Source organism: Petromyzon marinus, chromosome 38, assembly GCF_048934315.1.
Source record: "Petromyzon marinus isolate PM22_M1 ecotype Great Lakes invasive population chromosome 38, UKy_Petmar_22M1.pri1.0, whole genome shotgun sequence".
Taxonomy (NCBI): domain Eukaryota; kingdom Metazoa; phylum Chordata; class Hyperoartia; order Petromyzontiformes; family Petromyzontidae; genus Petromyzon; species Petromyzon marinus.
Genome location: NC_133704.1, coordinates 11,297,804 through 11,323,125, shown reverse-complemented (window position 1 = coordinate 11,323,125; position 25,322 = coordinate 11,297,804). Strand labels below are relative to the sequence as shown.

The following is a 25,322-nucleotide window of genomic DNA, read 5'->3' as shown; positions in this document are numbered from 1 at the left end:
TGGAGTTTGTGTGTCTCTCTCATCATCATCACTGTGCCTAGGAGATGTTAACTACCTCGCCTGGTGTGCAGGAGGTCGTGGGGTTGATCCCGACCCTGGTAATATCTGCATTGTCTTTGAAACTTGATTGGTCTACACCAGAGACAGCTTTCTTTAGGGCTGAGTCTCAGCCAGTGTGTTAGACCAGAGAACGCCAAAACGCGAACAGCCAAAAGGCCCTAAAGAATGCTGTCTCTGGTGTAGACCACCAATCAGTATCAAAGTCAATGCCTATAAGACAATGCCAGAGCAGTTTTTGTTTGCATGTTCAAGTATATGTGGTTTTGCAGACTTCATTCCTTGCAAAAGGGTTTCTGTTTGGTGTTTGAACATCTTAACACCTCCTGTTTTATTCAGAAAGTGTAACACCTACTCTTATACTTTGATACTGCCAAGAAAGATCCCATGTTGTTGTTGTTGTTGGGGTGTTTACGTTGTTGACGCGTGACGTCACACCCAGCCGGGCCCCGCCCCCTCTCGGTGGTCCCGCGCGCTGATTGGCCGTCGACCTTCAAACTGGAGGCGCGTGCTCAACGGTTACCGCGCGCGCGCTCTCCACAAACTTCCTCCACTCACGGCCAAGTGCACAGTAACCTCTAACAACTACTACTAACAACTGCCACTAACAACTACTACACAGTACCACTGACAACTACGACTACTACACACACGTTTCACCTCCACAGTACCACGACTACTACACACACGTGGACTAACACACAGTCACCTCCACAGTACCACCTGTTACAGTACTACACACACGTGGACTAACACACGTTTCACCTCCACAGTACCACCTGTTACAGTACTACACACACGTGGACTAACACGTTTCACCTCCACAGTACCACCTGTTACACAGTACTACACACGCGGCTTTGCACTTCAAGGAGAGATCACTCACATCGCCATTCTCCGTCTCACCACCACCACCTCAGAGCGACGTGGAAGTGAAAGTGTGAAGAGAGTGGGAACCCCTACAAAGATCCACGACTTCTCTACGACTGCTACTACTCGACACAAGGCGCGTACACGCAGAGATTTGTGTGTGTTTGTGTGTGCATAGCTGTATGTCCGTAAGCTTTACTCAGTATTCCTTGCACAGGGGAATTGAGTTTTGCAGGCAAGAAAAAAACCCTTTTCTTTGGCTATTTCTGTTTATCCCTTGTGACTAAACAGGTCCCTGCAGGGTGGGCTGGTAGGAACATTGGAATTTTGCGCAATTTTATGACATTGTTACGTAAAATTGTGCAAATTGAGAGCGTCTTCCCACCTTTTTGCCCTCAAAATCGTTGAGGGTTCTTCGGACAAATTAACCTCTTACACCCAACAGCACGAGATTTCACTTCGTTAAAAAAAGTATTGAAAGGGGACGGACGGACGGACACATTAATCTATTGCAGGCTGGTACACTCAGTTTACAACTTCGTTCCTACCAGTATAAAGTCTGAATTGGTCTGTAATAAGGTAGAGGAGCACTGATAAGGGGTCGACAGGTTTGTGAGTGTGTGGCGGGGTCGGTTCAATAAGAGTTGAGCCTTCTGACGTCGATGTCGTCTAATCGCGATTGTTAAGTTGGTGTGATTATTATTATCGTTATTGTTATTATTATATCAGTGCAGGAACGCAAAGTAGTAAGAGCTAAAGGGCAGGGGGGTAACGACGTTCCGTGCTTTTGTCAAGTTGGCAATCGCGCACAAGAACAACGCTGCAAGGAGTACAAGAGGCGACGTTTCGGGAAATTGCCCTTGAGAGCAATTTGACCCCTGACCTCTGGTATAGGTATGCCGAACTTCTTTTGCGCCGTACGTAGTCAACCGTGCGAACGCCTGCTGTAAAGGAGGGTCGTCGCCCGAAACGTCGCCTGTTTTTACACTTTGGGCAATGTTATTGACGAATGTGTTGAGATTAGAAGCACGCTACAAGTCTCGTGAGACTATTGAGAGTGGCTCCAGTTTGTTTAGTGGCAAGTGACTTACACATTATATATATTTTTTAAAAATGCGTTTAGATCTTTAGATTATTTGGGCTGTTGTACATCTCCACGTGATAAGCCACTTACTTGGTCGAGCTATCATTTGTGATAGGTCGCTTCTGCAAAAAAGAATACAATTTTGATTTAAAGCTTTCGTGACTGCAGGGATTCATATTCTTGATTCTTTTGGTAAAGTCACCATGTAGAAGGGAAACAATAAAATAAAAATATAAAACAATAAAATTCTCACGTTTCGACTGCAACACAAGCAGTCATCATCAGGTGTGAAAACCACAGCAAGAAAATTTGATATTTTATATTTTTATTATTTTATTGTTTCCCTTCTACGTGTAGAACCAAGAATATAAGAATAAAATAGCTTAGTGGTGCCTTACCTGGTAAAATATAAGATTGCTTCGTTTATTTTTTGTGCGATTAGCAGTCGCATCGTGTGTTGGTATTGTTTGTTGGAAGGTTCTGACCCGCACCTATTGAGAGGTCTGTGAGTTAAGAGCTTTGCAGCTCATTGGGATTCCTCCACTATGAATTAATAAAATATTCTGATTCCAATTATTCTGCCCTAATCAGAGGCGTGTGCGCCAACTCGCTATCTCGTCCGAGCGCAACATAAACTCCTGAATAAACAATACACAAACATACTCTTTACGTCCTGTATTTGACTTTAATTAACCACCCATAACCAATATCACCCGTAAATCTACGTGCAATACGTAGTTGTTGGTTTTTTTTTACTTCATTCGGCACCGTTGCGTGCGTAGCCAACTGTGCTAATCGGAGGTGCCCGGGGGAGTGCGGAATACAAAAAGCAACCAAACGTCACCAAATCTGGAGAGCTGAAGGCATCGTTGAGTGTAGACGGCTGCTTGGATCGGCTTCCACCATGCATGCCCGGTTGTCACAGAGCTGCTGTACAGCTGGCTATTTAGGGGACATCCATTTGGGGTTAACCCAAATGCGGAGCTTGCGTATGGGGGGGGGGGTCTACTGACAATGTACGCATAGGAAACGGGGGGGGGGGTGAAGCCTCGCTAATAATTTGTCTACATTGGCCTTCAAATGAGTTAGATAGTCCGGCGATGGACTATCTGTTTGCTTAAACACGTTAATTTTATTAATCCTTGATCATTTCTGCGTGGATTAAACATCGTCCGTTCTATAGGATTCGGGGGGGGGGGTTGTAAAAAGTACGCGTGCGTACAGGGAGAAGTCAAGTTTTGACAGATTTTTTTCGTACCTACCCAACTGGACATGCAATCCAGTTTTTCGTTTTGTTCTCCCGGTGTGGTCGTTGAAATAATGGATTTTTTTTTCTTCTAAAAACCCCTTCGCCCTCTGTCTACCCAGCAGTCTAAAATGTGTGCACCAGAGTCAAATGGCAAGTCGCGTGTGGTGGGGTAAACGGCGGGCGCTCCCACCTCTTGCAAGACATCTGGCCAGCGTGGAAGATTAGACCAAACACACCCCCTACAGTGGGGCTGTTCAGAACTCCCTCTAGCGGCAGTCGTGCTACCGGCAGTGGCACGAGCAAATTGCAGGGCCGCACGTTTACCCTTTCTGCAACCCTCCGCTCCGTCCCCACAGCATGGAGTGCATGGATGAGTTTGACCCCGAGGTGCCGCTGCGCGTCACCTACTGCCACACGCTGAGCCAGGAGGAGTTTGAGGAGCAAGGCTCGGCGCACACGAGCGCCGCGCTCGCTGAGCTGATCCGCACGCTGGCGCAGCATCCGCAGCTACACGCTCGCACGCTCAGGCGCCGACGGCAGGAGCAGGCCGAGGAGGCGGGCGTCTTTTCGTTCATCAAGGTGGTGGCACGGCCCGGACGGAGTGCATTCACCCGCTCGTGGCGGAGGGGGTCGAGTACACCGCGGTTCTAATTCCAGCGGGCGCCCTGGTCGTTACTGCGGTAGCGTTAACCATGAAAACACTACGCGCCGTCTGCTTCCCTCGCAGTGGACGTTAGAGAACCCGTGACGCAATTCGGAAGAGTCGGCCATTGTGTGCCGGCGTCACAGTCCACATTTGCCAGAGTTGAAAAATGACACCGAAAATTACAAAAATTAGGATTACGCGTAACGATCATCGCAACATACTGCAAAACCTTGGTATTTTAAAGCCACGCAGTGTTCATCTTCTTTGGTTCTTTCGGTAAAGTCACGTAGAATGAGAATAAAATAATAAATTGATAAAATAAAATAACACAATAATATTCTCACGACGTTTCGGCCACAGCGCTGTCCTACCAGACAGTCTCGTCCCTTCACCTGATGAAGGCCGCTTGTGTTGTGGCCGAAACGTCGTGAGAATATTACTGTGTTATTTTATTTTATCAATTTATTATTTTATTCTCATTCTACGTGACTTTACCGAAAGAACCAAAGAAGATGAATCCTTGCAGTCACGAAAGCTTTAAATCGAAATCCACGCAGTGTTATTTATGAACGTGTTGAGTTTTTATATTATTTGTGCTTTTGCACGACTGCCAATGCAGTATCAACAAATAACTCGTGTTGGACAGAAATCACTTCAAGAGGGATCGCAGAGGTAGCTCTGTGATCTGTAATATCTACTTCTGTGGGCCACTTTCTAACACGAAGGGCAGCACTGCTCTGTGCGAGTTCCGAATGGAATCTTTGTTTTCATGATGCGCCATCAACAGCAAAATCACGGGGAAAATGTGGTGCAACAACTCAAAAAAACGAATTATTTTATTAATTTAAACACCAGACGAAAGTAACATTTTCTTTATCTTAAATGGTGTGCGGGCAACCCTTTGCAAATTATCGTATCCTCTCACCCCGTGCGACCAAATCATCGGGGATTTTAAAAAAATGGGGGGAATTTGTACAGCGTTAACCTTTGCGCTTGTTTTTTTAATCTTTAAATTCTCAGGCCAAGTTCTGCTTGCTGGTTCAAGGGGAGAACAACGAATGCAGTACCGTGGGCGACGAGGAGCTGCAGAGAGAGATCGAGGCCCTTCGCGAGCAGATGAATCAAGCCTTCGAGTACGCGCAAGGTGGGCCCTCGCGCACAGTGGGCATGTCAGTCCACTGCTGGGGGGTTATTTGACCATACCTCACTACGCGTCGGTTGATGAAGGTGGGCAGAATATGTACTGGAACGTACAAGTGCAGTACAACAATGTTTTTTTGTTTGCTGCTGTACTGTTCACTAAGCAGACCCAGCAGCAAACTAGAACGTTTCACGCACGGTGGTCGCTCCATCCATGCACTGTCCAGGCTTATGGCCTGCTTAGCTTCTGAGATCGGTCGAGCGCAATCCGGGTAATGTGGTCATAGGCGGGATGGGGACTCTGTGATGCTGATAAATGTCACAAAAGCAGGTGGCAAGTATGTAGAGTATCTAGAGTATGCATCGACATTCTTGGGCTGCTATGAATTTCCACACGATACGCCACTTCATTGAGCTATGAATCGTGTCCAGGTCACTTCTTTACAGCGCAGTGGGCCTTACTTGGTAAAATAAAAAAAAGTTGAGTCACTGCTGGCCGTGTTTACTGCCAGCATCATAACCTTGTGGCTATGTGGTTGGGTCACTTGACTTGCAATCAGAAAGTTGCCAGTTCACATCCTGGTAGGAGATTGCAAACAGTGGCAGCAGCATCCTTCTGTGCTCGATGAAATACAGTCACTTCTCAATTATCCAGGGTAATAGGAGGGAGGGAAGTAGTGGGGTCCTGTATGAAACAAATATAAGGCTAATACACGTATCGAGGTGAGGCTCTAAAACCGCGTTTCTTGTCTACCTATGTGGAATGGCAGTGAAGGCGTAGAATTTGTCTTCTGTCTTCGTTGTTTTCTTAAAGTAAAGAGTTCACTTGGCGACGTGTGTGCGGTCACACGAGCGCCGAGCCACTGAACCCCAACGAGTGAGGAGCTGCTCGTAGAACTAGTGCGTCCGTGAGAGGTGTGAAAGAGCTTGGTTAATCCACAATGTCATTAAACTGCCCAAGACAACCGAGGAGTTATCTGCGAGTAGAAGCAGCGTTTGTGAGACGTGTCCGTCCTTTTAACTAGCATCGAACGTATTTTGCATCGGCTCTGTCTTTCCATGATTAATATGAACCAAAATTGAGTATAACGTATTGCTATGAGGAACTTTCCCGATAGCAACTGACCAAATGCATCAAAGTTTATAATAAAAGGGGACGTTTCGGGCAATGGACATTCTGTGCTGTGTAAGGGCCAATGCCTGAAACGGTCACCTCTTATATACTTTTCCTTTTTAAGATAGTGTTACTAACGAACGTGTCGATTTTTGTTCTTGTTGCACCACTGCTAGTCCAACAGCATCACCAAGCAATTTGTCAAAATATGACCAAAAGGTTTGCCCACTGCCAGCGCCCGACAGCGCATTACATTTGGCATTCCTCTCCCCGTGCCCTTTGGCAGAGGCCAAGGACGGCAGACGAAGATTCTCCAAGCGGCTCGCAGAAAAGCAGAGGAACTGCATGCCCCCTCCCCCCACAACCCCTCCCCCCACAGCCCTTCCCCCCTTAGCCCCTCCCCCCACAGCCCCACCGCCTCCAGCCCCTCCCCTGCCCAAGGCTCAAGTACCTCTGAAGGAGAGGACCAATCCCATGGCGGTAAGACCACTCAGTCCACTGTGCCCACTGCCTAAAAACAATAATAGATTGCAGTACTTTATCATTCCACTTTTTAGATGGTCTCTCCCACACCGTGTTGACTGTGGGGGTTGGTGACTCGACTTAACCACAATATTCAATGCGGGTTGGTGAAGCGGCAGCGATAAAACCAGTTAAAATATCACCCACCACTGGTGGCCTGGAATCGAACACGTTTTGCCAGTTTCCTAGCAGAGTGCGCTAACCACTATGCCACCACTATCTTTATTAAATGCACACCATTTACCTTCATTTCCGATAAGACAGCGAGTCTGCCAATTGGTGTGTGGTGAAATCCAAGTACCAGGCATTTAGCAGTAGCTTCATGAATCGTCTAAAATAGATTCTTGCGCTCGTGATGCGTGCCGTAAAATTGTGTGGGTAAGAAGAAATTATTTAAGAATTTAGAAAATTATGCGTTGGTTTGCAGGATAGTAAGGGTAATACATTTGGAAGTTTGGAAAGGCACACAGCGTTGGTGTACGGTGCTTTTTTCAGGAATATTTTTGCTGTTTTTTTTCCCATGGATTTTCTGTTTGTACAGTCACATAGTCACTTTAAGATGTTTTTCTTGTTCGTGTTTTTGTTTTTTTGTTTGTTGTGGTTGCACCCGATTCAAGAGCCGAATGGCTCACAGGGCTATACCAAAATAAACTGAACTGAACTGATGTAATTATGAAGAGGAGGTTGCGATGGGTCGGGCAACCTGTGCAGGGTGGAGGAGGGCAGGTTACTACCGAGACTGGCAATGGAGTGGCATCCAGAGGCGTTGGGGTGGCAATGAGCAAGGGGAAGACCGGAGGCCAGACGTGATGGTGATTAGCCTGTAAAAGAGGGGTCCTTGTAGGTCAGGTGTTGATTGTGCAAACAGCTGCAAGATCTGGTTGAAGGAAGCTTTGGAGAGATTTTGTGGCATTGGTCGTGATTGTCCTCTTGACGTTGTGAGTCGCGACGTTGTGTATTCAATCGTGACATTGGTGTGTGTGTTTTCCTGCCTTTGCAGAATGCAGTTGCTCAGACCCCAGAGCTGCTGAAGAGCTACGGTCTGACGAGCCTCAACAAAAAACGGTAGATGCTTCATTTTAAACGCATTTAAACTAAGGTCGAAAGTGGTTAATGAATTCATACCCCGGCGAGTGAGGAGCAGCTAATAGTGCATGCCGAAAGATGTTTAATTTCTTCACAAACGCGGTTAACCTGTGACCCGGATAATCCGTCGACGATCAAGCTTTAATGGTATTGCTTTTCCCTCTAGCGGCAGCAGTCGGGATGTTGCCGTGGTGTTATGATTAGCACAACAGGATTTGGAATCCAGAGGTCGCCAATTCAATTCCATATCCCGAGGGCGTCAGTTGAAACAATGGTGCAGGTTTGTTAAATCTTCCCCCCGCGCCTCTGTCCAACCAGCAGTAACAATTGGGTACGCCACAGATCGGCACGTCCCGTGTGGAGAGGTTAAGTGTGGGTACTGACACCTCTGGGCCAGTGCAGAAAATTAGACCATATACCTTCTCTCTGGGCTCTCTTTCGGGCTACCTCGAGGCGGGAGACCCTTCCGCCGGCAGTAGTGTGAGCTAGTAATCGTACGGGGCCGCACCTTTATCTCTCACTTTCTGCTTTCGGCAGCAGTGTAGGGGATGCAAAGACGTCGCGCAACGCCGGTGAAAGTCTGGCTGTGTGCGCCGCATCAAACTGGCAAGACGAGCTGGTGTCGTCTTTAAGGAGCAAGAGGTTGAAGACAACCGGTGCAGTCAGGTAAGTACCGTAATCGTAACAATAATAATAATTTACTATTTATCTAGAAAAGTCACACTAGAGCTGGGCTGCAATCAAATTATTCAAGTAATAGATTACTCTACCCATTAGCAGTGTTATCGCCCGACTAATAGAATAACACAAGCATTTGAGAAATATAAAAAGTGTTGCCTCTGTTCCCAAGTGTACTGCTGGACGAGAGGTGGTGGGTAGAGCGTGGCGAAGTCATCGGCATCATCAGCCTTGTTGCGTTGGGCTTGGCTTGTTGGGGGTTCCCTGACTTCAGGAGCCAGGATGTAGGAGTGCCCACCATTTTTAAAGGGGCCCAAATAATCCAGCACGAGATATAATTTTGATCAATATACTTAACTGGCTAATCGTCCCAGCTCTACATGAAACTTAACTCTACATGAAACTTAACTTTTGCTAAGCTAGTAATATGGGATTCCACTGTTGGCTGAATCCCACCAATGGAGATATGAACAGTTCCCAGCACATGTGTGTGCAAGGGCACATGTGCCCATCAACGCTGACTCAAATCCCCCTTTGTAATTTTTCCCCCCAGGTCTCCAGGTGGCACTCCGGTGAATGCAGCGGTGAAGGGGAGAGACTCCATTAACAATCATATGTCTCCTGCCTCCACGATCAAGGCTGCGCTGATTACCAAGTTCCAAAAAGTGTCGTCTCCTGCCAGCTCAGATCGGTCCTGGTACAGTCTCAACGGCAGCTTCCTGTGAGCCAACACCACCACGGGCAGCGTCAGGGCTTAGGGCCTTGGGCTCCCACATATTTTTACACTGCGAGTTGCGTTGAACGGCGTGGATATTGCAAAACGAAAAGAGTGCAGCATCCTCATGTGTGTTCTACGAGATGTGGCTCCGATCAGCTCCGTATTCTTGATTTTACTGTAATGCTGTGCATCTTCTTAAGGATGAATTGAACATCTGAACGGATTTTTGTTAGTTTTTTGGGAATTGTCAAATTCTGCCATTAGTCTGTATGTGTCTTTGTTACGTAAATGTCAAGAAAGAATTAAAGCTTTCGTGACTGCATAAATTACTCATTGGTTTTTTAGGTAAAGTCACGTATGTAGAAATACCACAAAATTATATTAAAACAAATCAATCACGACGTTTCGACCGCAACACAAGCGATCTTCATCAGGTGTAAAAAACAAATAGCGAGAGAGCATATAGGGTGACATCAACGCAACACATAGAGAGCGTTAAACTGCACGGAGGTAAATACAACAAGAAGATGAGAGACGAGAATTCAACAAACCTAAGAAAAAATTACGTGATGCAAAACCAGTCGGCCAACGACACAGTTAGACACTTGCCTGGCGGACCACGAATTCCAGAAGAGTGCTAAATTTCGTGTTCATCCTCTGGGTAACATACCAGCATAGACAAGAGTGAACAAATACGAGGTATAAGTTAAGCCTCTGTCTGTTCATCCCTCCGTCCCTTTTTCTTGCTTCTCTGTCCGTATTTCTTCTTCTTGCCTCTTGGTGTCCCTGTATATGTATTTCTGCTATCTTGTACCTCAGTGAGAGACAGAATAACAACGAAAAAATCCAGAAAAACGCATGTCAAAAATGTTATAAATTGATTTCCATAAGTATTTGACCCCTCGGCAAAACATGACTTAGTACTTGGTGGCAAAACCCTTATTGGCAATCACTGAGGTCAGACGTTTCTTGTAGTTGGCCACCAGGTTTGCACACATCTCAGGAGGGATTTTGTCCCACTCCTCTTTGCAGATCTCCTCCAAATCATTAAGGTTTCGAGGATGACGTTTGCCAACTCGAACCTTCAGCTCCGTCCACAGATTTTCTATTTGATTAAGGTCTGGAGACTGGCTAGGCCACTCCAGGACCATAATGGGCTTCTTCTTGAGCCACTCCTTTGTTGCCTTGGCCGTGTGTTTTGGGTCATTGTCATGCTGTAATATCCATCCACGACCCATTTTCAATGCCGTGGCTGAGGAAAGGATGTTCTCACCCAAGATTTGACGGTACATGGCCCCGTCCATCATCCCTTTGATGCGGTGAAGTTGTCCTGTCCCCTTTGCAGAAAAACACCCCCAAAGCATAATGTTTCCACCTCCATGTTTGACGGTGGGGATGGTGTTCTTGGGGTCATAGGCAGCATTCCTCCTCCTCCAAACACGGCGAGTTGAGTTGATGCCAAAGAGCTCCATTTTGGTCTCATCTGACCACAACACTTTCAACCAGTTGTCCTCTGAATCATTCAGATGTTCATTGGCAAACTTTAGACGGACATGTATATGTGCTTTCTTGAGCCGGGGGTCCTTGCGGGCGCTGCAGGATTTCAGTCCTTCACGGCGTAGTTTGTTACCAATTGTTTTCTTGGTGACTATGGTCCCAGCTGCCTTGAGATCATTGACAAGATCCTCCCGTGTAGTTCTGGGCTGATTCCTCACCGTTCTCATGATCATTGCAACTCCACGAGGTGAGATCTTGCATGGAGCCCCAGGCCGAGGGAGATTGACAGTTGTTTTGTGTTTCTTTCATTTGCGAATAATCGAACCAACTGTTGTCACCTTCTCACCAAGCTGCTTGGCAATGGTCTTGTAGCCCTTTCCAGCCTTGTGTATGTCTACAATCTTGTCCCTGACATCCTTGGAGAGCTCTTTGGTCTTGGCCATGGTGGAGAGTTTGGAATCTGATTGATTGCTTCTGTGGACAGGTTTCTTTTATACAGGTAACAAGCTGAGATTAGGAGCACTCCCTTTAAGAGTGTGCTCCTAATATCAGCTCGTTACCTGTATAAAAGACACCTGGGAGCCAGAAATCTTTCTGATTGAGAGGGGGTCAAATACTTATTTCCCTCATAAAAATGCAAATCAATTTATAACATTTTTGACATGCGTTTTTCTGGATTTTTGTTGTTGTTATTCTGTCTCTCACTGTTCAAATAAACCTATCATTAAAATTATAGACTCATCATTTCTTTGTCAGTGGGCAAACGTACAAAATCAGCAGGGGATCAAATACTTTTTTCCCTCACTGTATATGTTTAACTGAGTGCTTCAACTGGCCATATGGCACTGTGGTTCGTGTCCAATACACGATGGTGAGGTTGCGAGTTCAGTGTTTCTCTCGGTCCATTATCATAAAACGTATACCATTTTGTAGTTGTCCTTCGGAGGAGAGGCTGGACCCAGCAATAGGAATGTGGAATTTCCACCGCCGGCTGATGGCTACCAGCAGATGTGATCACTGTCCTGTGCTCAACTTGCACATGGGTACACTATGGATTTTAATACACCCATGTTTACTAACCAGCTTCTGCTTAGCTCGAGTGTGATTGACATGGCCTCGCATTTTATGCGTTGCGAGGGCATAGTTTCCATATAATGAATTCTTACACTTTAAAATGTGTGTAGGAAATAGCGCTGCTTTGTAGCCATCTAATTATGCACCACGTATTGCAACTAGTGTACCGTTTAGTCTATCAAGCCGCGTGAGACAACGCAGCATTACTTTGTGTAGGAAAAAGTAAAAGATTTTCGAGTCGAAGTGTGTGTGCGACTCTACATCGGCGGTTGGTGATGATGTAAAATACCCTCGTTTCGTGGTTGTGGTTCTGTCACTGCATAACTCAGGGGTTCTTCAGGCTCCTACCAAATTAGCCTGGTATCAGATGCTTTGGTTTTTTTTGGAAGTTAAATGTGAAATGATCAGCTGGGGGTGGGGAACAGGACTGGATAACCGGACAAAAGTACCTTTTTGTATAAAGCTTGTCTGGGTCACATTCGACGATTGACAAGGATTTGTGGTCTTAGAATGGCTCGGTGTAACTGGAATATATAAACCCCGTGTCGCTACGGACACAATCTGGCTAGTGTACCTAGTCTGTCACAGGTTATATATTGCCGTGACTGTTCGTGTGTATTGTGTGTGCTCTTCCTGAGAGCCACGTGCTTATTTAGGGTGTACACTACGGTGGTGACGGTGTCTTCGCGCGTTATATTTTTACACTGTCCATTTTGGCATTTTAAACAGCAACGAATAACACGTGGAGAGAGTTAAGAGTGTATGTTGAAATTCTTTGGCACCATGCTAATCGGAGGTGCAAGGTTAATTACTTTGTGGACAGACTGTGCTTTTCCACCATAGAAATGTTGAGATTTCCACCACTGGCTCGGGACTATCAATTTACACAAAACACCACCTCCGTACTCGATTGAACTGGGAGACACTTTAAAATGTTTAATGCACAAGGCCAAATGCACAAGGCATGAGTTTGTGAAAAAAATTTCGTGTGTGGCCAGTGTCATTATTTAGACCAGGGAAGCCCATGTAGCCAAAGCACGTCACATTCATCGCCGTCACCTTCAACAGACTTAATGCACTGTTGTCCTCGATGTAACATTTGCGGATATACCGTGTTCTGCATTTAACGGGGTTTTTTGGGGGGTACCACCAAAAACAGAAAAAAATATAAATTAAAAAATCTCACCCCTGAACCTCATCAAATTAACAGAATCCTCCACGCAGCGGTAAATTGGCCACCTTTTGGTCTTCATGGAAATAACGGGATTGCTAAGAAATCAGGATATACCAGATCCACCACGCCCCTGAATTTTCCCGGTGTAAAGAACAATATCTTCTTCCCACACTAAGGAGACTTCCCTAACACGAGTAGCACACACACACGCACAAACATTATCTGGAAACTGGATTTTTAAAATGTGTAAAGTAGGTATGTAAAGCTCAACGTAATGCTTTGAATCACGTGTAAAATAGTATTTACACACGATTGAACATGCAATTCATTTAAAATTATGTGAATCCATGCATGTCTAGTGTTGATTCAGGTGCATCTTAAAATAATCACAAAATGAAAGTTATGGTGCCCTACATTCTATACATTCCATGCATCTGTTGTGTCGAAGTTTTAAAATGTCTGTCACGTGAAATTAAATCTTTGAAGGCACCTTTCTTCTTGCGTGAACTTCTTTCACCAAATGTTTAGCATTTTACAGTTCGGTCCGGTATGATGTACTTTTAGTTTCTCCCACGATGGAAAACTTAACTCATGTTGGTGTCGGAAAGAAGTGTGTGTGTAAGTCTTCCACGCTGGACAGACGTCGCAGAAGATGTGGGAGTCCCCCTCCCCAACACTTCACCTTACCACACGCAACTGGCCAGTTGAATGGTGAACCCAATTTATACTACCAATGAGATCTTCACTCAAAACTGCTCTAGAGGAGTTGTACACCCCTAGCTGCCACTGCTATTCAGTGGCCTAAAATGTGGCTCTAGGGTTTGGTGTTACATGTTATTTATATAGTTTATTGTTAAAAATTCGGTCACAGTCCCTATGATCACTGTTACATTGCATTTATGGCTTTTATTTTGGTGATTTCGAAAAGTTTTTTTGGTTTGGCCATGTTTTTGTTTATTGTAGTACGGAGTTAGACTGATGGCCTTAATCTTAGTTGTATTGTGGTTGTTTTTGTTTGACTTGCATCCCACTGGATTTTTTCACACAGCGTTGGTGTATGGTGCTATTTCAGGAATATTTTGGGTTTTTTTTCCTGGATTTTCTGTTTGCACAGTCACATAATCACTTTAAGATGTTTTCTTGTTCATGTTTTTTGTTTGTTGCGGTTGCACCCGATTCAAGAGCCAAATGGCTCACAGGGCTATACCAAATAAATGGAACTATGAACTACTGCTGGATGGATAGAGGGTTAACTGGCGTGAAAGCAGATGGCATCCAACTCTTATGTCGCTAACAACCATTAACACTGCAACAGCTCCCTTCGTTTCTCAGCAAAGTAATAAGTGATTTTTATTGCTAGACATTTCTACAGTGAGGGAAAAAAGTATTTGATCCCCTGCTGATTTTGTACATTTGCCCACTGACAAAGAAATTATCAGTATAATTTTAATGGTAGGTTTATTTGAACAGTGAGAGATAGAATAACAAGAAATCCAGAAAAACGCATGTCAAAAATGTTATAAATTGATTTGCATTTTAATGAGGGAAATAAGTATTTGACCCCCTCTCAATCAGAAAGATTTCTGGCTCCCAGGTGTCTTTTATACAGGTAACGAGCTGAGATTAGGAGCACCCTCTTAAAGGGAGTGCTCCTAATCTCAGCTTGTTACCTGTATAAAAGACACCTGTCCACAGAAGCAATCAATCAGATTCCAACTCTCCACCATGGCCAAGACCAAAGAGCTCTCCAAGGATGTCAGAGACAAGATTGTAGACCTACACAAGGCTGGAATGGGCTACAAGACCATTGCCAAGCAGCTTGGTGAGAAGGTGACAACAGTTGGTGCGATTATTCGAAAATGGAAGAAACACAAAAGAACTGTCAATCTCCCTCAGCCTGGGGCTCCATGCAAGATCTCACCTCGTGGAGTTGCAATGATCATGAGAACGGTGAGGTATCAGCCCAGAACTACACGGGAGGATCTTGTCAATGATCTCAAGGCAGCTGGGACCATAGTCACCAAGAAAACAACTGGTAACACACTACGCTGTGAAGGACTGAAATCCTGCAGCGCCCGCAAGGTCCCCCTGCTCAAGAAAGCACATATACATGCCCGTCTGAAGTTTGCCAATGAACATCTGAATGATTCAGAGGACAACTGGGTGAAAGTGTTGTGGTCAGATGAGACCAAAATGGAGCTCTTTGGCATCAACTCAACTCGCCGTGTTTGGAGGAGGAGGAATGCAGCCTATGACCCCAAGAACACCATCCCTACCGTCAAACAGGGAGGTGGAAACATTATGCTTTGAGGGTGTTTTTCTGCTAAGGGGACAGGACAACTTCACCGCATCAAAGGGACAATGGATGGAGCCATGTACCGTCAAATCTTGGGTGAGAACCTCCTTCCCTCAGCCAGGGCATTGAAAATGGGTCGTGAATGGGTATTCCAGCATGACAATGACCCAAAACACACGGCCAAGGCAACAAAGGAGTGGCTCAAGAAGAAGCACATTAAGGTCCTGGAGTGGCCTAGCCAGTCTCCAGACCTTAATCCCATAGACAATCTGTGGAGGGAGCTGAAGGTTCGAGTTGCCAAACGTCAGCCTCGAAACCTTAATGACTTGGAGAAGATCTGCAAAGAGGAGTGGGACAAAATCCCTCCTGAGATGTGTGCAAACCTGGTGGCCAACTACAAGAAACGTCTGACCTCTGTGATTGCCAACAAGGGTTTTGCCACCAAGTACTAGGTCATGTTTTGCAGAAGGATCAAATACTTTTTTTCCCTCACTGTATGTGTGTGTGGCAAACTAGTAACCAGTTGTGTTTTTTACAAGTTAACCAAATGTTTTATTATCGGAGCATGTGTGTTTGCATGTTTTGTCACGAGTACGTGTGGTTAATGCAGGCTTGATGCCTTGCAAAAGGTATCAATTCGGTGTTTGAACATCTTAAAACCTGTTTTATTGCCAGAAAGGATAAAGCCTATTGCGATATTTTTCATCATTTTGATAGTGGCAAAAACGTCTCATAGATATAACCAAATGTTTTCTTGATGCTGCTGCTTGAATTTGGCAGTGGTGCACAGGTAACATTCATAATTAACACTGCCTTAAAAGCAATATATACATGTTGTGCTATGAAGAGGAGTAATTGCCCGAAATGTCGTCTATTATATATATCTTTTTTTATTTTAAGGTCACACTGCTCTTGACATGCATCGAAGTAATGCAAAACACGAAAATAACAACCCTGCTCAGTACACACCGTTATAAACCATTCCCCTCATTGCTCGTACCGTCAATACAATTTCACAAGCGTCGCTTTCATTTAACAAAACATGTCTTAATACGATAAAGTGTATTTTCCTGTTTTAAATATAATAATGTTAACATACCCATTAGTGTACAGAATATGTGTGTACAGAAGCCCTCCTAGGAAGGCGAAGTGCTTAATGAATTCCACACTGCTACAAACATCAGGACTTGTTTTACCACTATAAGAATACAAGTCATGTGTAGGTAGAAAGTAAGTTAAAATGTTATTCAAGGCATTTTAAAAGGTCTGCAGATTTTTGCTAATTCAGAACTTTTCCTGCAAAAACTCGACAGAAAACCATTTTCCACCCTGTTTAACACGTTGGCTTTCACGACCAGTATTATCCACAATAGAGGTTTTTGGGTTAGATCACCTAAATAAAAAAGTGTCGTTAAACCCGCCACCCCCTGACACGGCCAATTTGTAAGGTTTGTCAAGTAAACAGATCGTGCCACTTCGTTACTAGCGCAGCATTTTAATTTCGAGTACGACGTTTCGCCAGTAATTACAAACAGCATCATCAGGCGGCATACCTTATAAGAATCAGGCCGTCTATCTCAGTGATCATATTGTCATCTGGGTAAAAACATATATTAGCAAAACTGTCATACCGTCTCTCCACAGATAAATATATATAAGTTATAGTCCATTAGTTTTGGGTTTGCACACCGATATTATGTAGTGACATTTGTTTTGGCAAGCAACTTCTCGTTTCAACTTTCTGGGTCTCATCGGCAGTCACGCTTATGAAACCAATTTTGGTGGATCACCAGATATTACTGGCAAAAGAACGCCATCGAAACTCAAAAAGCAATACCATACACAAACCATTACGCGTTACCACAATATGTAAATCGCATACAGCGAACCCTCTCTCTATCCGCGAGGGTTTACGTTCTTGAAAAACGCTCGCGAGTGCAGAAAACTTGTTGCTCCAAAAACAGGGTTACATTCCTGGTACGAGTGAACATAGGGGGAAATGGTAAATATTTAATAACAATGACTGCTATAAATAAATAATAAATTGGGAATAACTAACAATGTATTACCTCCAAATATACAGCAGGCGCCAGGGTCGGGATCAAACCCACGACCTCCTGCATACCAGGCGAGGGAATTAACATCTCACCACCGCAGCGCCCCTCATGGCGTCGTTTTTCAGGAGACGTTATAAACTACTCTGTGAGAGTTTCAAATGTAAATTTGTTTTGTGACAAGACGGTGAGTGGGGAAGTCTTCATCCAGCAGTGGATAGACCATGGGGTGATGTCAGATAAAATCAAACCAAGACAATGCCCCATTCACAGCGGAAATACTCAGCCGCTTTCTCTGCCATCACGACGCAGTGTCGCTGGGTTTGTAATCCAGCTTCCGCTTAATATTAATAAAGGTGCTATTGAAGGATCCGCAGAATTTGCTGATGGGGTAAGTAACTTGGAAGTTCAGAACAAAACATAGCAGGAACGTACTGCAGATAGAGAAAGCCTTCTCGTTGCAATTAGGATGCCGAAGCGGGTGGCACGTGTGCACGGCGGACGAGAGTAGATTGGCGAGCCAGCCACTGGAGTGGCACCCACAGGTCCCGTGGCCAAGGTGAAGACCTAAACCCAGTTAGTGGTGGCGATGATGAGACTCGAGAAGCAACTCTTGAAGCACACGACAACTGCATCAACAACAAGCAAAGTTGATGCTGGGACACCGCACGTGGCTGGGCATGGATTTCGCCCTCGTGCAGGATCTCGCGAGAGAACGCGATGGCGGGGCCGTGGTGACCTCTTGACCAAATGCCTCTTAAGTTTATACCCATGTGCAGCTCAGCTCCGGCCCAGGTGGCTCAGTGGGAGCCCGGCAGCATGAGCGGCAGGATGTCCCCACAGCGCGAGCTCACCTTCAGCTGCGCCAGCGCATCGGCGCGCGTCGGCCCAATGTTCAAGATGGCGATGGGAATCTTCTCTTCATAGGCGGCGCGGATGAACCTGTATCCGGAGTAAACCTGCAGCGGTAGCAGCAGCAGCAGCACGGCCACCAGGCACGGGTCAGGGTGACGATAAGAGCAGCTTGGTACCGGGAAGAGTGGCATCAATTTTAAAAGGTAAAAAGGTAAAGATGTGACCCTGCAAATGCATGCTAAGGCCACTGCTGGCAGAAACGCGTCAACCAGGGCCAACTGTGGAGGTTATTTAGTCTCCCCTTGTTGACCAGACGTCATGGAAGAGGTGGGAGTACCCACACTTTGTCCCACCGCACATGACCTGATAATCGATTAACTGTGGTTACCTCTGGGTGGACAGATGTGGGGGTCTTTTTAACCCTTTCCCATTCAGAGACGTGTGCAAGTCGCAGGGTGTGGGTGTCCCGTTCGCCGCTGAATCTCGGAATGCGCAAGCGGTTCAGCGTTAATTTTATTTAGAGAAGCATAGCACCGCTGGTTTTTAAAGACATTGTACTCACGGCGGAGAGCTGTAGCAACGCGACCGCACTAACTGGCGTCAAACCGTGCCATGCGCCCTCCCGCATTGGCCTTTTGCTTCCGATTTCTTTCCGATGACGTTGCACGTACGTCATCGGAACACGTACGTCTTCGGAATGGGAAACGGTTAAAAAAAACCTGCCCCATTAATTTCGTCTAACATTACAGAGCGGCGGTACGTGGACCGATCGCGAATGAAAACGACCCTGCAGGGAGGAGACGAACTGACCTGCAGGGAGGAGCCAGCCACCAGCACGGTGTCCGACTCCCACAGCCTCTGGTAGACGTCGTCCACCGTCCTCCGATCTACGTTGTCCCCGAAGAAGGTGACCTCGGGCTTGAGGGGCCCACCACAGGAGCGGCACGGGGGCACACGGAAACTCTCCACCTGCGGGGCCAGAGCGGTGGCAACGCAGGTGCCAAACCCACGGTCGGTTTACCATTGAGTGGCATGGCCCATATTGCATAACTGGTCACGTGGAGACTGGAAAGTGAAGAGACTGGAACAGCCATGTCGGGAAGATGCAAGGAGTCTTTTCTGTTTAGTTTGTTGTCCTTCCCCCGCACCTCCGATTAGCACAGTTGAATATATATGGTGTGAAAGATGTTCAATATATACACATTCAAGGAAGAATCCTTTTGATATTTGGGCCGAAGGACAGGCATAAGTAGTTTTAATTACTACAGTGCCTATAATAATGAGAGTATTACTGTATAATAAAATGGCGAAAATTGATTTAATCTTAAAGTGAACACCAGTACAGATCTCACTGTACATGTACTGTATTGGTATAGATATGTGCTATATGTTGTATAAACCAACAAAATGTTGACTGCTTTAAAATATTACACTCAATTTTTTTTCATTTTGGGCGAATATCGTGACTGAGAAGTCATTTTCATGTGTTAAGATGTTCAGAAAGTAATGCCCATCAGATACTATGAGGATATATCATTGACGAAACTCATAGACTTAATATCACCGTGAGGGAGAAATATTGGTGGGTGTAATGGGTCACTGGACAAAGGATTTTTTCGTGATGGTGAACTATAAGTGACGAAGTGGTGTGACCTTTGTCACAGCCGCGCTACGTGGAGCAGTAGCCAATGACAGGCTGAAGAAGAGGTGGATGAGGTGGTGACTCTGCTTAGAGCATCATCAAGGAGAGGGCCATCGGACCTCCTGCTCGTCTTCAGGACGCCCAAAGACGCGCGTCCACGCCTGCTAATATGGCTGTCATAGCAGCTACGTCCCAGTCGCAGAGACAGTGGTCCGAGAATTGAAGCTCCAAGGAAGTTGTGTCACTGCTGCCCTTCTGTGTGGACTTCAGAATCAGGATAAATATGTATATACTGCAGGTAAGAACGCTACAACAACAAATACAAAAACACGATAGGAGTGCAAAGTACAGTAAAACCTTGGATTGCGAGTAACTTGGTCTGCGAGTGATTTGCAAGACGAGCAAATTTTTTAAATAAATATTAATTTTATAAGCGAGCGAGGTCTTGCAATACGAGTAGTACGTATATGCTTTGTCTGCCGAGCGTCACATGATCACAACTGATATACGAGTGCTTTGGATTACAAACACGTTTTCGGAACAAATTATGCTCGCAATCCAAGGTTTTACTGTACAAGAAAGGTAAACAAATTACCCAAACACAAACAAATAAAACTAAACCATCCCCATCCTAGCAGGTTAAAGCTCACCGAGGTATTAACTTATTTTTCATGAGCGATCTGGCCACAAATGATAGCTCAACAAAGTGGCCCCATCATTTGGACATTTATAGCACCCAAAATAATCTAAATAATCTCAATGCAGCAGGGCAGCCGAGTGTGCCTATCATCACTGTCTAGCAAAGACAGGCTTCACGTTAAATTGTCGTCTCACGGTGTTCTTGATGCATATTGTTCACGCTTGCATTCTAAATACGAGGTACAGTAAATGGCTCTCTGTCTTTGTGTCCACCCTCCTCACCAATCAACCCTCGCGCAGTCCGAGCCGCAATTAGTTCCACTCGGTAACAAGTGCGCAAAGGAAGTGTGGAGAGATGCAAGCTTGAAATTACGTTGAGAGAAAGATAGAGTAACACATGCATTAGAGAACATATGGAGGTTAATGAAATGTTGAGAAAAGTACGTGGGTCTTAGGCATGGCACATCGCAAGAGGGGATGAATGCTGGAGAACGAGCGATAAAATCAGCTTGTGCTAGACAGATTAATTACATCACGTGACCGCAAGCAATTTCGACAGCTTGGAAAGGCCTTCAGCCAGCAGTGGATCAATCATGGCTGATGATGAAACGAAGTATCAGTACCTGGCTGTCGGACAATAAGACGTCTCCGTCGGGAGCGATGGCCTGCTCATGCTGCTGCTGCCAGCCCGGGTTCATGTCGAGCATCCGCTGCTGCAGTTCCGTTCGTTGCGTAACCTGGGCGGAAGGGACGCGCCGTTATTCTCGCTCACAATGTAAGCCACCCCTTCCGAGGGCCCGGAGCATTTCATGGTTTGGCACTAAAAGAACGATGGCGGGAGCTTTGGACAAACAAACTATAAAAAAATGTCTCATCACTGACCCAACTATTGAACCACCCGGCATTAGAACCACCTCCAAAACAATGATGTAAGCTGAGCTGAATAAACATTTTTGAACCTGAATCAATATCCAGATTTTCCCAAATGCTTTAGGACACCCCTGAAAATGGGTCTGTCCCAATCAAACCAGGAGAATTATCTTAAAATATGTAAAAGTGTATCTCCACATATAGTGTGTCTCAATAATGAGTTGCTGGATCAACACAATCAGTATCATCCCATAATGTAAAAGCCATAACAGAAAAAAATTGTATCCACTTGAGGAATCTGATTAAGTTATTTTTCACAGATGTCCAGTTGAGGTGGGTCAGAAAGTTACAACAAACAATACAACAACAAAATAGGAGTGCAAAGTATAGGAAACATAAGCCACTAAAAATATCAATGGCCAATCAATGGGGAATTGTAAATCATAATCAGGTGACTCAGTGGTAGAGTGAGCAGCACGCGATCATTTAAATCCTGGTTGGGTGTTGACTCGGCCCATCTTCCCTCCCGGGTCGTTAAAACGGGTACCACTTTGTGGGGAAGTAAACAGTGGTTGACTCGCCCCCTCCACATGAATGTGGAATGTTTACCACTGGCTCGGAGCTGCAAATAGAAGACAAGCACCGCCTAAATGCTAATATTTTGCGCAGGAAATCACTTTCACTTTTTAACCATAACAACGTCGCATAGCCCACATGGCCCAAGGGCGGACAGACCACCAACCTCGCCCCCCCCCCCCCCACCGCTTCACCACAATTCGCACCCAACGCACCTCCTTGCAGTCCAAGCAAACCACGCGATGGGAGCACCCGTGGAGCTCCGTGATTCGCCGGCTGCCGGCCTTGGCGTGCAGCGCGTCCACGTTCTGCGTGACGAGCCAGTGCAGCCGGCCCTGCTGCTCCCAGCGACCGAGGGCGAGGTGCGCCGCGTTGGGGCGCCGGCTGCTGAACCGCGGCCAGCCGGTGAAGTTTCGCGCCCAGTAACGCCGGCGGGCGACGGCGCTGCGCGCAAACTCGGCGTGCTGCATGGGTCGACGCGACGTGCGCGCGTAGAGCCCCACACCCTCCGAGCGGTAGTCGGGGATGCCCGACTCGGTCGACAGGCCGGCGCCCGCCAGCACGAAGAGGCGCCGGGAGTTGGCGAGGAAGTCCTGCAGCTGCCCGCGCTGCTGCGTCCCCGCGGGGGCGCACGCGGGCACGAAGGCGAGGTCAGGGGACGCGGCCGGCGAGGAGCACCATCTCGGGCGGAGGTCGGGCCGCTTAACGGCTCGGGCCAGCGACAGCACCAACCACACCATGCCTAATAGAGGGGTTTTTTGTTGGGTTAGATTGCGTAAATATGAATGTGTCCTTAAACCCAGCCAATTATTAAGGTTTGTCACGTAAACGGAATGTGCCAATTCGTTACTAGTACAGCACACCGGTGTGTTGGAGAGCAAATTCACAACATTTACAATCTGAGTACGACGTTTCACCAGTAATTACAACTACCATCATCAGGCGGACAGCCAAATTTATGGTTGTCCGCCTGATGATGCCAGTTGCAATTACTGGCGAAACAAATCTGGCGGGTAATAGAAAATATTGCGCAATAAAAAACAATGTTAAATAATACATTTCCCGTTACGTAACGCTGATTTTGTTTGTAGACGGGTCATAGTACAATCGAGTTACAGAAATAATGAGATGTAGATGTAAAAAGACAAGGATATGTAGCAAATCGGTGTCTGTCGAACCTGTCTTGAGTTGAGTCTGAATGTGGTGGGGGTCTTGACAGCGCGGACGGGTGTACAAGATCGGAGTTCAATCAGACGGCCTGCTCACACCGCCAGACGACAGCACTGAGACAAAACGATCCCCACGTATGGCACTTAACAGGCTTTCGGTAAAGTCACGTAGATAGAAAAAATAATAACAATCAAATAATCGCAACACAAGCAATCGACAATCGAAACGTCGTGATATTTTTTATTATTTTTTATTCACTTAATTTTTTATTATTTTGTTATTTTTTCTATCTACGTGACATAACCGAAAGACCCAAAGAATATGAATTCCTGCAGTCACGAAAGCTTTAAGCCAAGACTTAACAGGCTGTTTGGGGGCAAGTGGTGTTTGCGAGGGCCTATTAAGGAGGGCAAGGCACACGAGTGGGTGGGTGGCCAGCAGCATGCCCCATGTGTTTCTCGGGTGGCGACGTTTACACACCGCACCAGGTACTCATTTGAGGCTAAGTCGACCCAGGGGAGGCCCAGGACCGGTTCAGATAATCGTCACCGGTGGTGGCCGTGAACGGGAATTGAACTCGGGTGGCCGGGTTCATAGCGAAGTGCGCTAACCGCTACACCACCGCTGCCCACACACAGAAAACATTCACGCAGAGACAAGCACACATGGTAGATGACCCCAAATGGAATTAACAATTGCAGCAACGCATGTATATACTGTACATGTTTTAGACACGCACACAGTACTGTAGATACAATGACACACAATGGCAAACGCAAGCAATGATACGCATACAGTATTAAGTTGCCATATAAAGTGACACAGAAGAAAAAGATCCCCCGTGTAGCCGTACCAGACTGTGGGGGCAAGTGCTGTTAGCGAGCACCTATAAAAGACCGGGTACTCATTTTAGGCTGAGTCGATCTATAAAGTGATACACGGTCACACAGACACGTGCATAGAGTGACGGAGAGAAACACACACACCCGGAAATACATTTTTTTAGAAAAATATATCTTGTATAGCGATGTTGGGGCAAGGAGTGTGAAACACGGACACACTTTGACACATACCGAGACACAATGGCAGACACTCATCGATACACCTTGAAACAACAACCACCACCACCATTCGCCACTAAGTGTCGGTGACGTAACCGCGACGCTTGTGCCAGGCCATGTGCACCTTGAGGCCACGTGAAGTGTCGAACGCCCGCTGGCAGGAGGTCACAGGGCAGACCCAGGTGCCACGGGTCGACTGACTGAGATGACTGGCTGATGCACCACCTGTGCCCTCTACACTGACACACGTTGTGACACAGGTTTAGACACGCTGTGACACCCTGTGACACAGGTTGTGACACACACTGCGACACACGTTGTGACACGCTGTGACACATTGTGACACACACTGTGACACACTGTGACACACGCTGTGACACACACAGTGACACATTGTGACACACACTGTAACACGCTGTGACGCACGTTGTGACACACACTGTGACACACACAGTGACACGCTGTGACAGACGCTGTGACACGCTGTGACACACGCTGTGACACACTGTGACACACGTTGTGACACACGCTGTGACACACGCTGTGACACACTGTAACACGTTGTGACACACGTTGTGACACGCTGTGACACACGCTGTGATACAAGCTGTGACACACTTTGACACACGCTGTGACACACGCTGTGACACACTGTGACACACGCTGTGACACACTGTCTACAAGCACCGTGACATCAGCAGACTGAGTTGACGCCTTCCCCCGTACCGTCGACGCAGGGCTGCTCTGTGAGCGAGCGCCCTCATCAACGACGCCGCGCGCGGACGACCAACACCAACTCACTGTCCACGACGCACGTGACCCCGCACTGTAAGAGCACGTGACCCCGCGCCGGGCGGCGCCATGTTGCTACGCCCGTTAGGGGGCCGTCCATAAATGACGTCACGCACCTAGGGGGGGGTCAGATATTTGTGACGATGTGTGACGAGCGGGGAGGGTTTGAGAAATGTGACGTCACATCAAAATACGCAACTTTAAATAATTATAGAATTAAATTTTGATTTAAAGCTTTCGTGACTGCAGTAATTCATATTCTTAGTTTTTTCGGTAAAGTCACGTTGAAGAGAAACAACAAAATAACAAAATATATATAAAACAATAAAAAATTCTCACGACGTTTCGACCATAACTCAAACGGTCATCATCAGGTGTGTCGGTCATGCAAACCGACACACCTGATGATGACCGTTTGAGTTATGGTCGAAACGTCGTGAGAATTTTTTATTGTTTTA

At 46.3% G+C, this 25,322-nt stretch overlaps 2 protein-coding genes across 9 annotated transcripts; one reads left to right on the top strand and one right to left on the bottom strand.

The window, feature by feature from the left end:
• Positions 1-400: 400 nt before the first annotated feature.
• LOC116950114 (uncharacterized) lies at positions 401-13,398 on the top strand. 2 transcript variants are annotated; one of them, XM_032967577.2, is made up of 7 exons: positions 401-1,063; positions 3,617-3,839; positions 4,927-5,050; positions 6,447-6,640; positions 7,683-7,747; positions 8,309-8,434; positions 9,000-13,398. In XM_032967577.2, the coding sequence occupies exons 2-7, from the start codon at positions 3,618-3,620 to the stop codon at positions 9,169-9,171; spliced, it is 903 nt and encodes a 300-aa protein (XP_032823468.2). In that variant the 5' UTR covers positions 401-1,063; position 3,617; the 3' UTR covers positions 9,172-13,398. The 2 variants fall into 2 exon arrangements, with proteins under 2 accessions (XP_032823468.2, XP_032823467.2); XM_032967576.2 differs by having other exon boundaries at positions 523-1,063; positions 8,306-8,434.
• A 2,674-nt stretch (positions 13,399-16,072) lies between these two features.
• SIRT4 (sirtuin 4) lies at positions 16,073-24,979 on the bottom strand. Of its 7 annotated transcripts, none has more exons than XM_076072664.1 (7): positions 24,874-24,964; positions 24,197-24,306; positions 23,020-23,099; positions 22,057-22,449; positions 21,019-21,132; positions 18,925-19,083; positions 16,073-18,218 (listed from the first exon to the last, which is right to left on the bottom strand). In XM_076072664.1, the coding sequence occupies exons 1-7, from the start codon at positions 24,933-24,935 to the stop codon at positions 18,060-18,062; spliced, it is 1,077 nt and encodes a 358-aa protein (XP_075928779.1). In that variant the 5' UTR covers positions 24,936-24,964; the 3' UTR covers positions 16,073-18,059. The 7 variants fall into 7 exon arrangements, with proteins under 7 accessions (XP_075928779.1, XP_075928780.1, XP_032823469.2 ...); XM_076072665.1 differs by having other exon boundaries at positions 24,799-24,955; XM_032967578.2 differs by lacking the exon at positions 24,197-24,306 and having other exon boundaries at positions 24,874-24,979.
• Between the last annotated feature and the right edge of the window lie 343 nt (positions 24,980-25,322).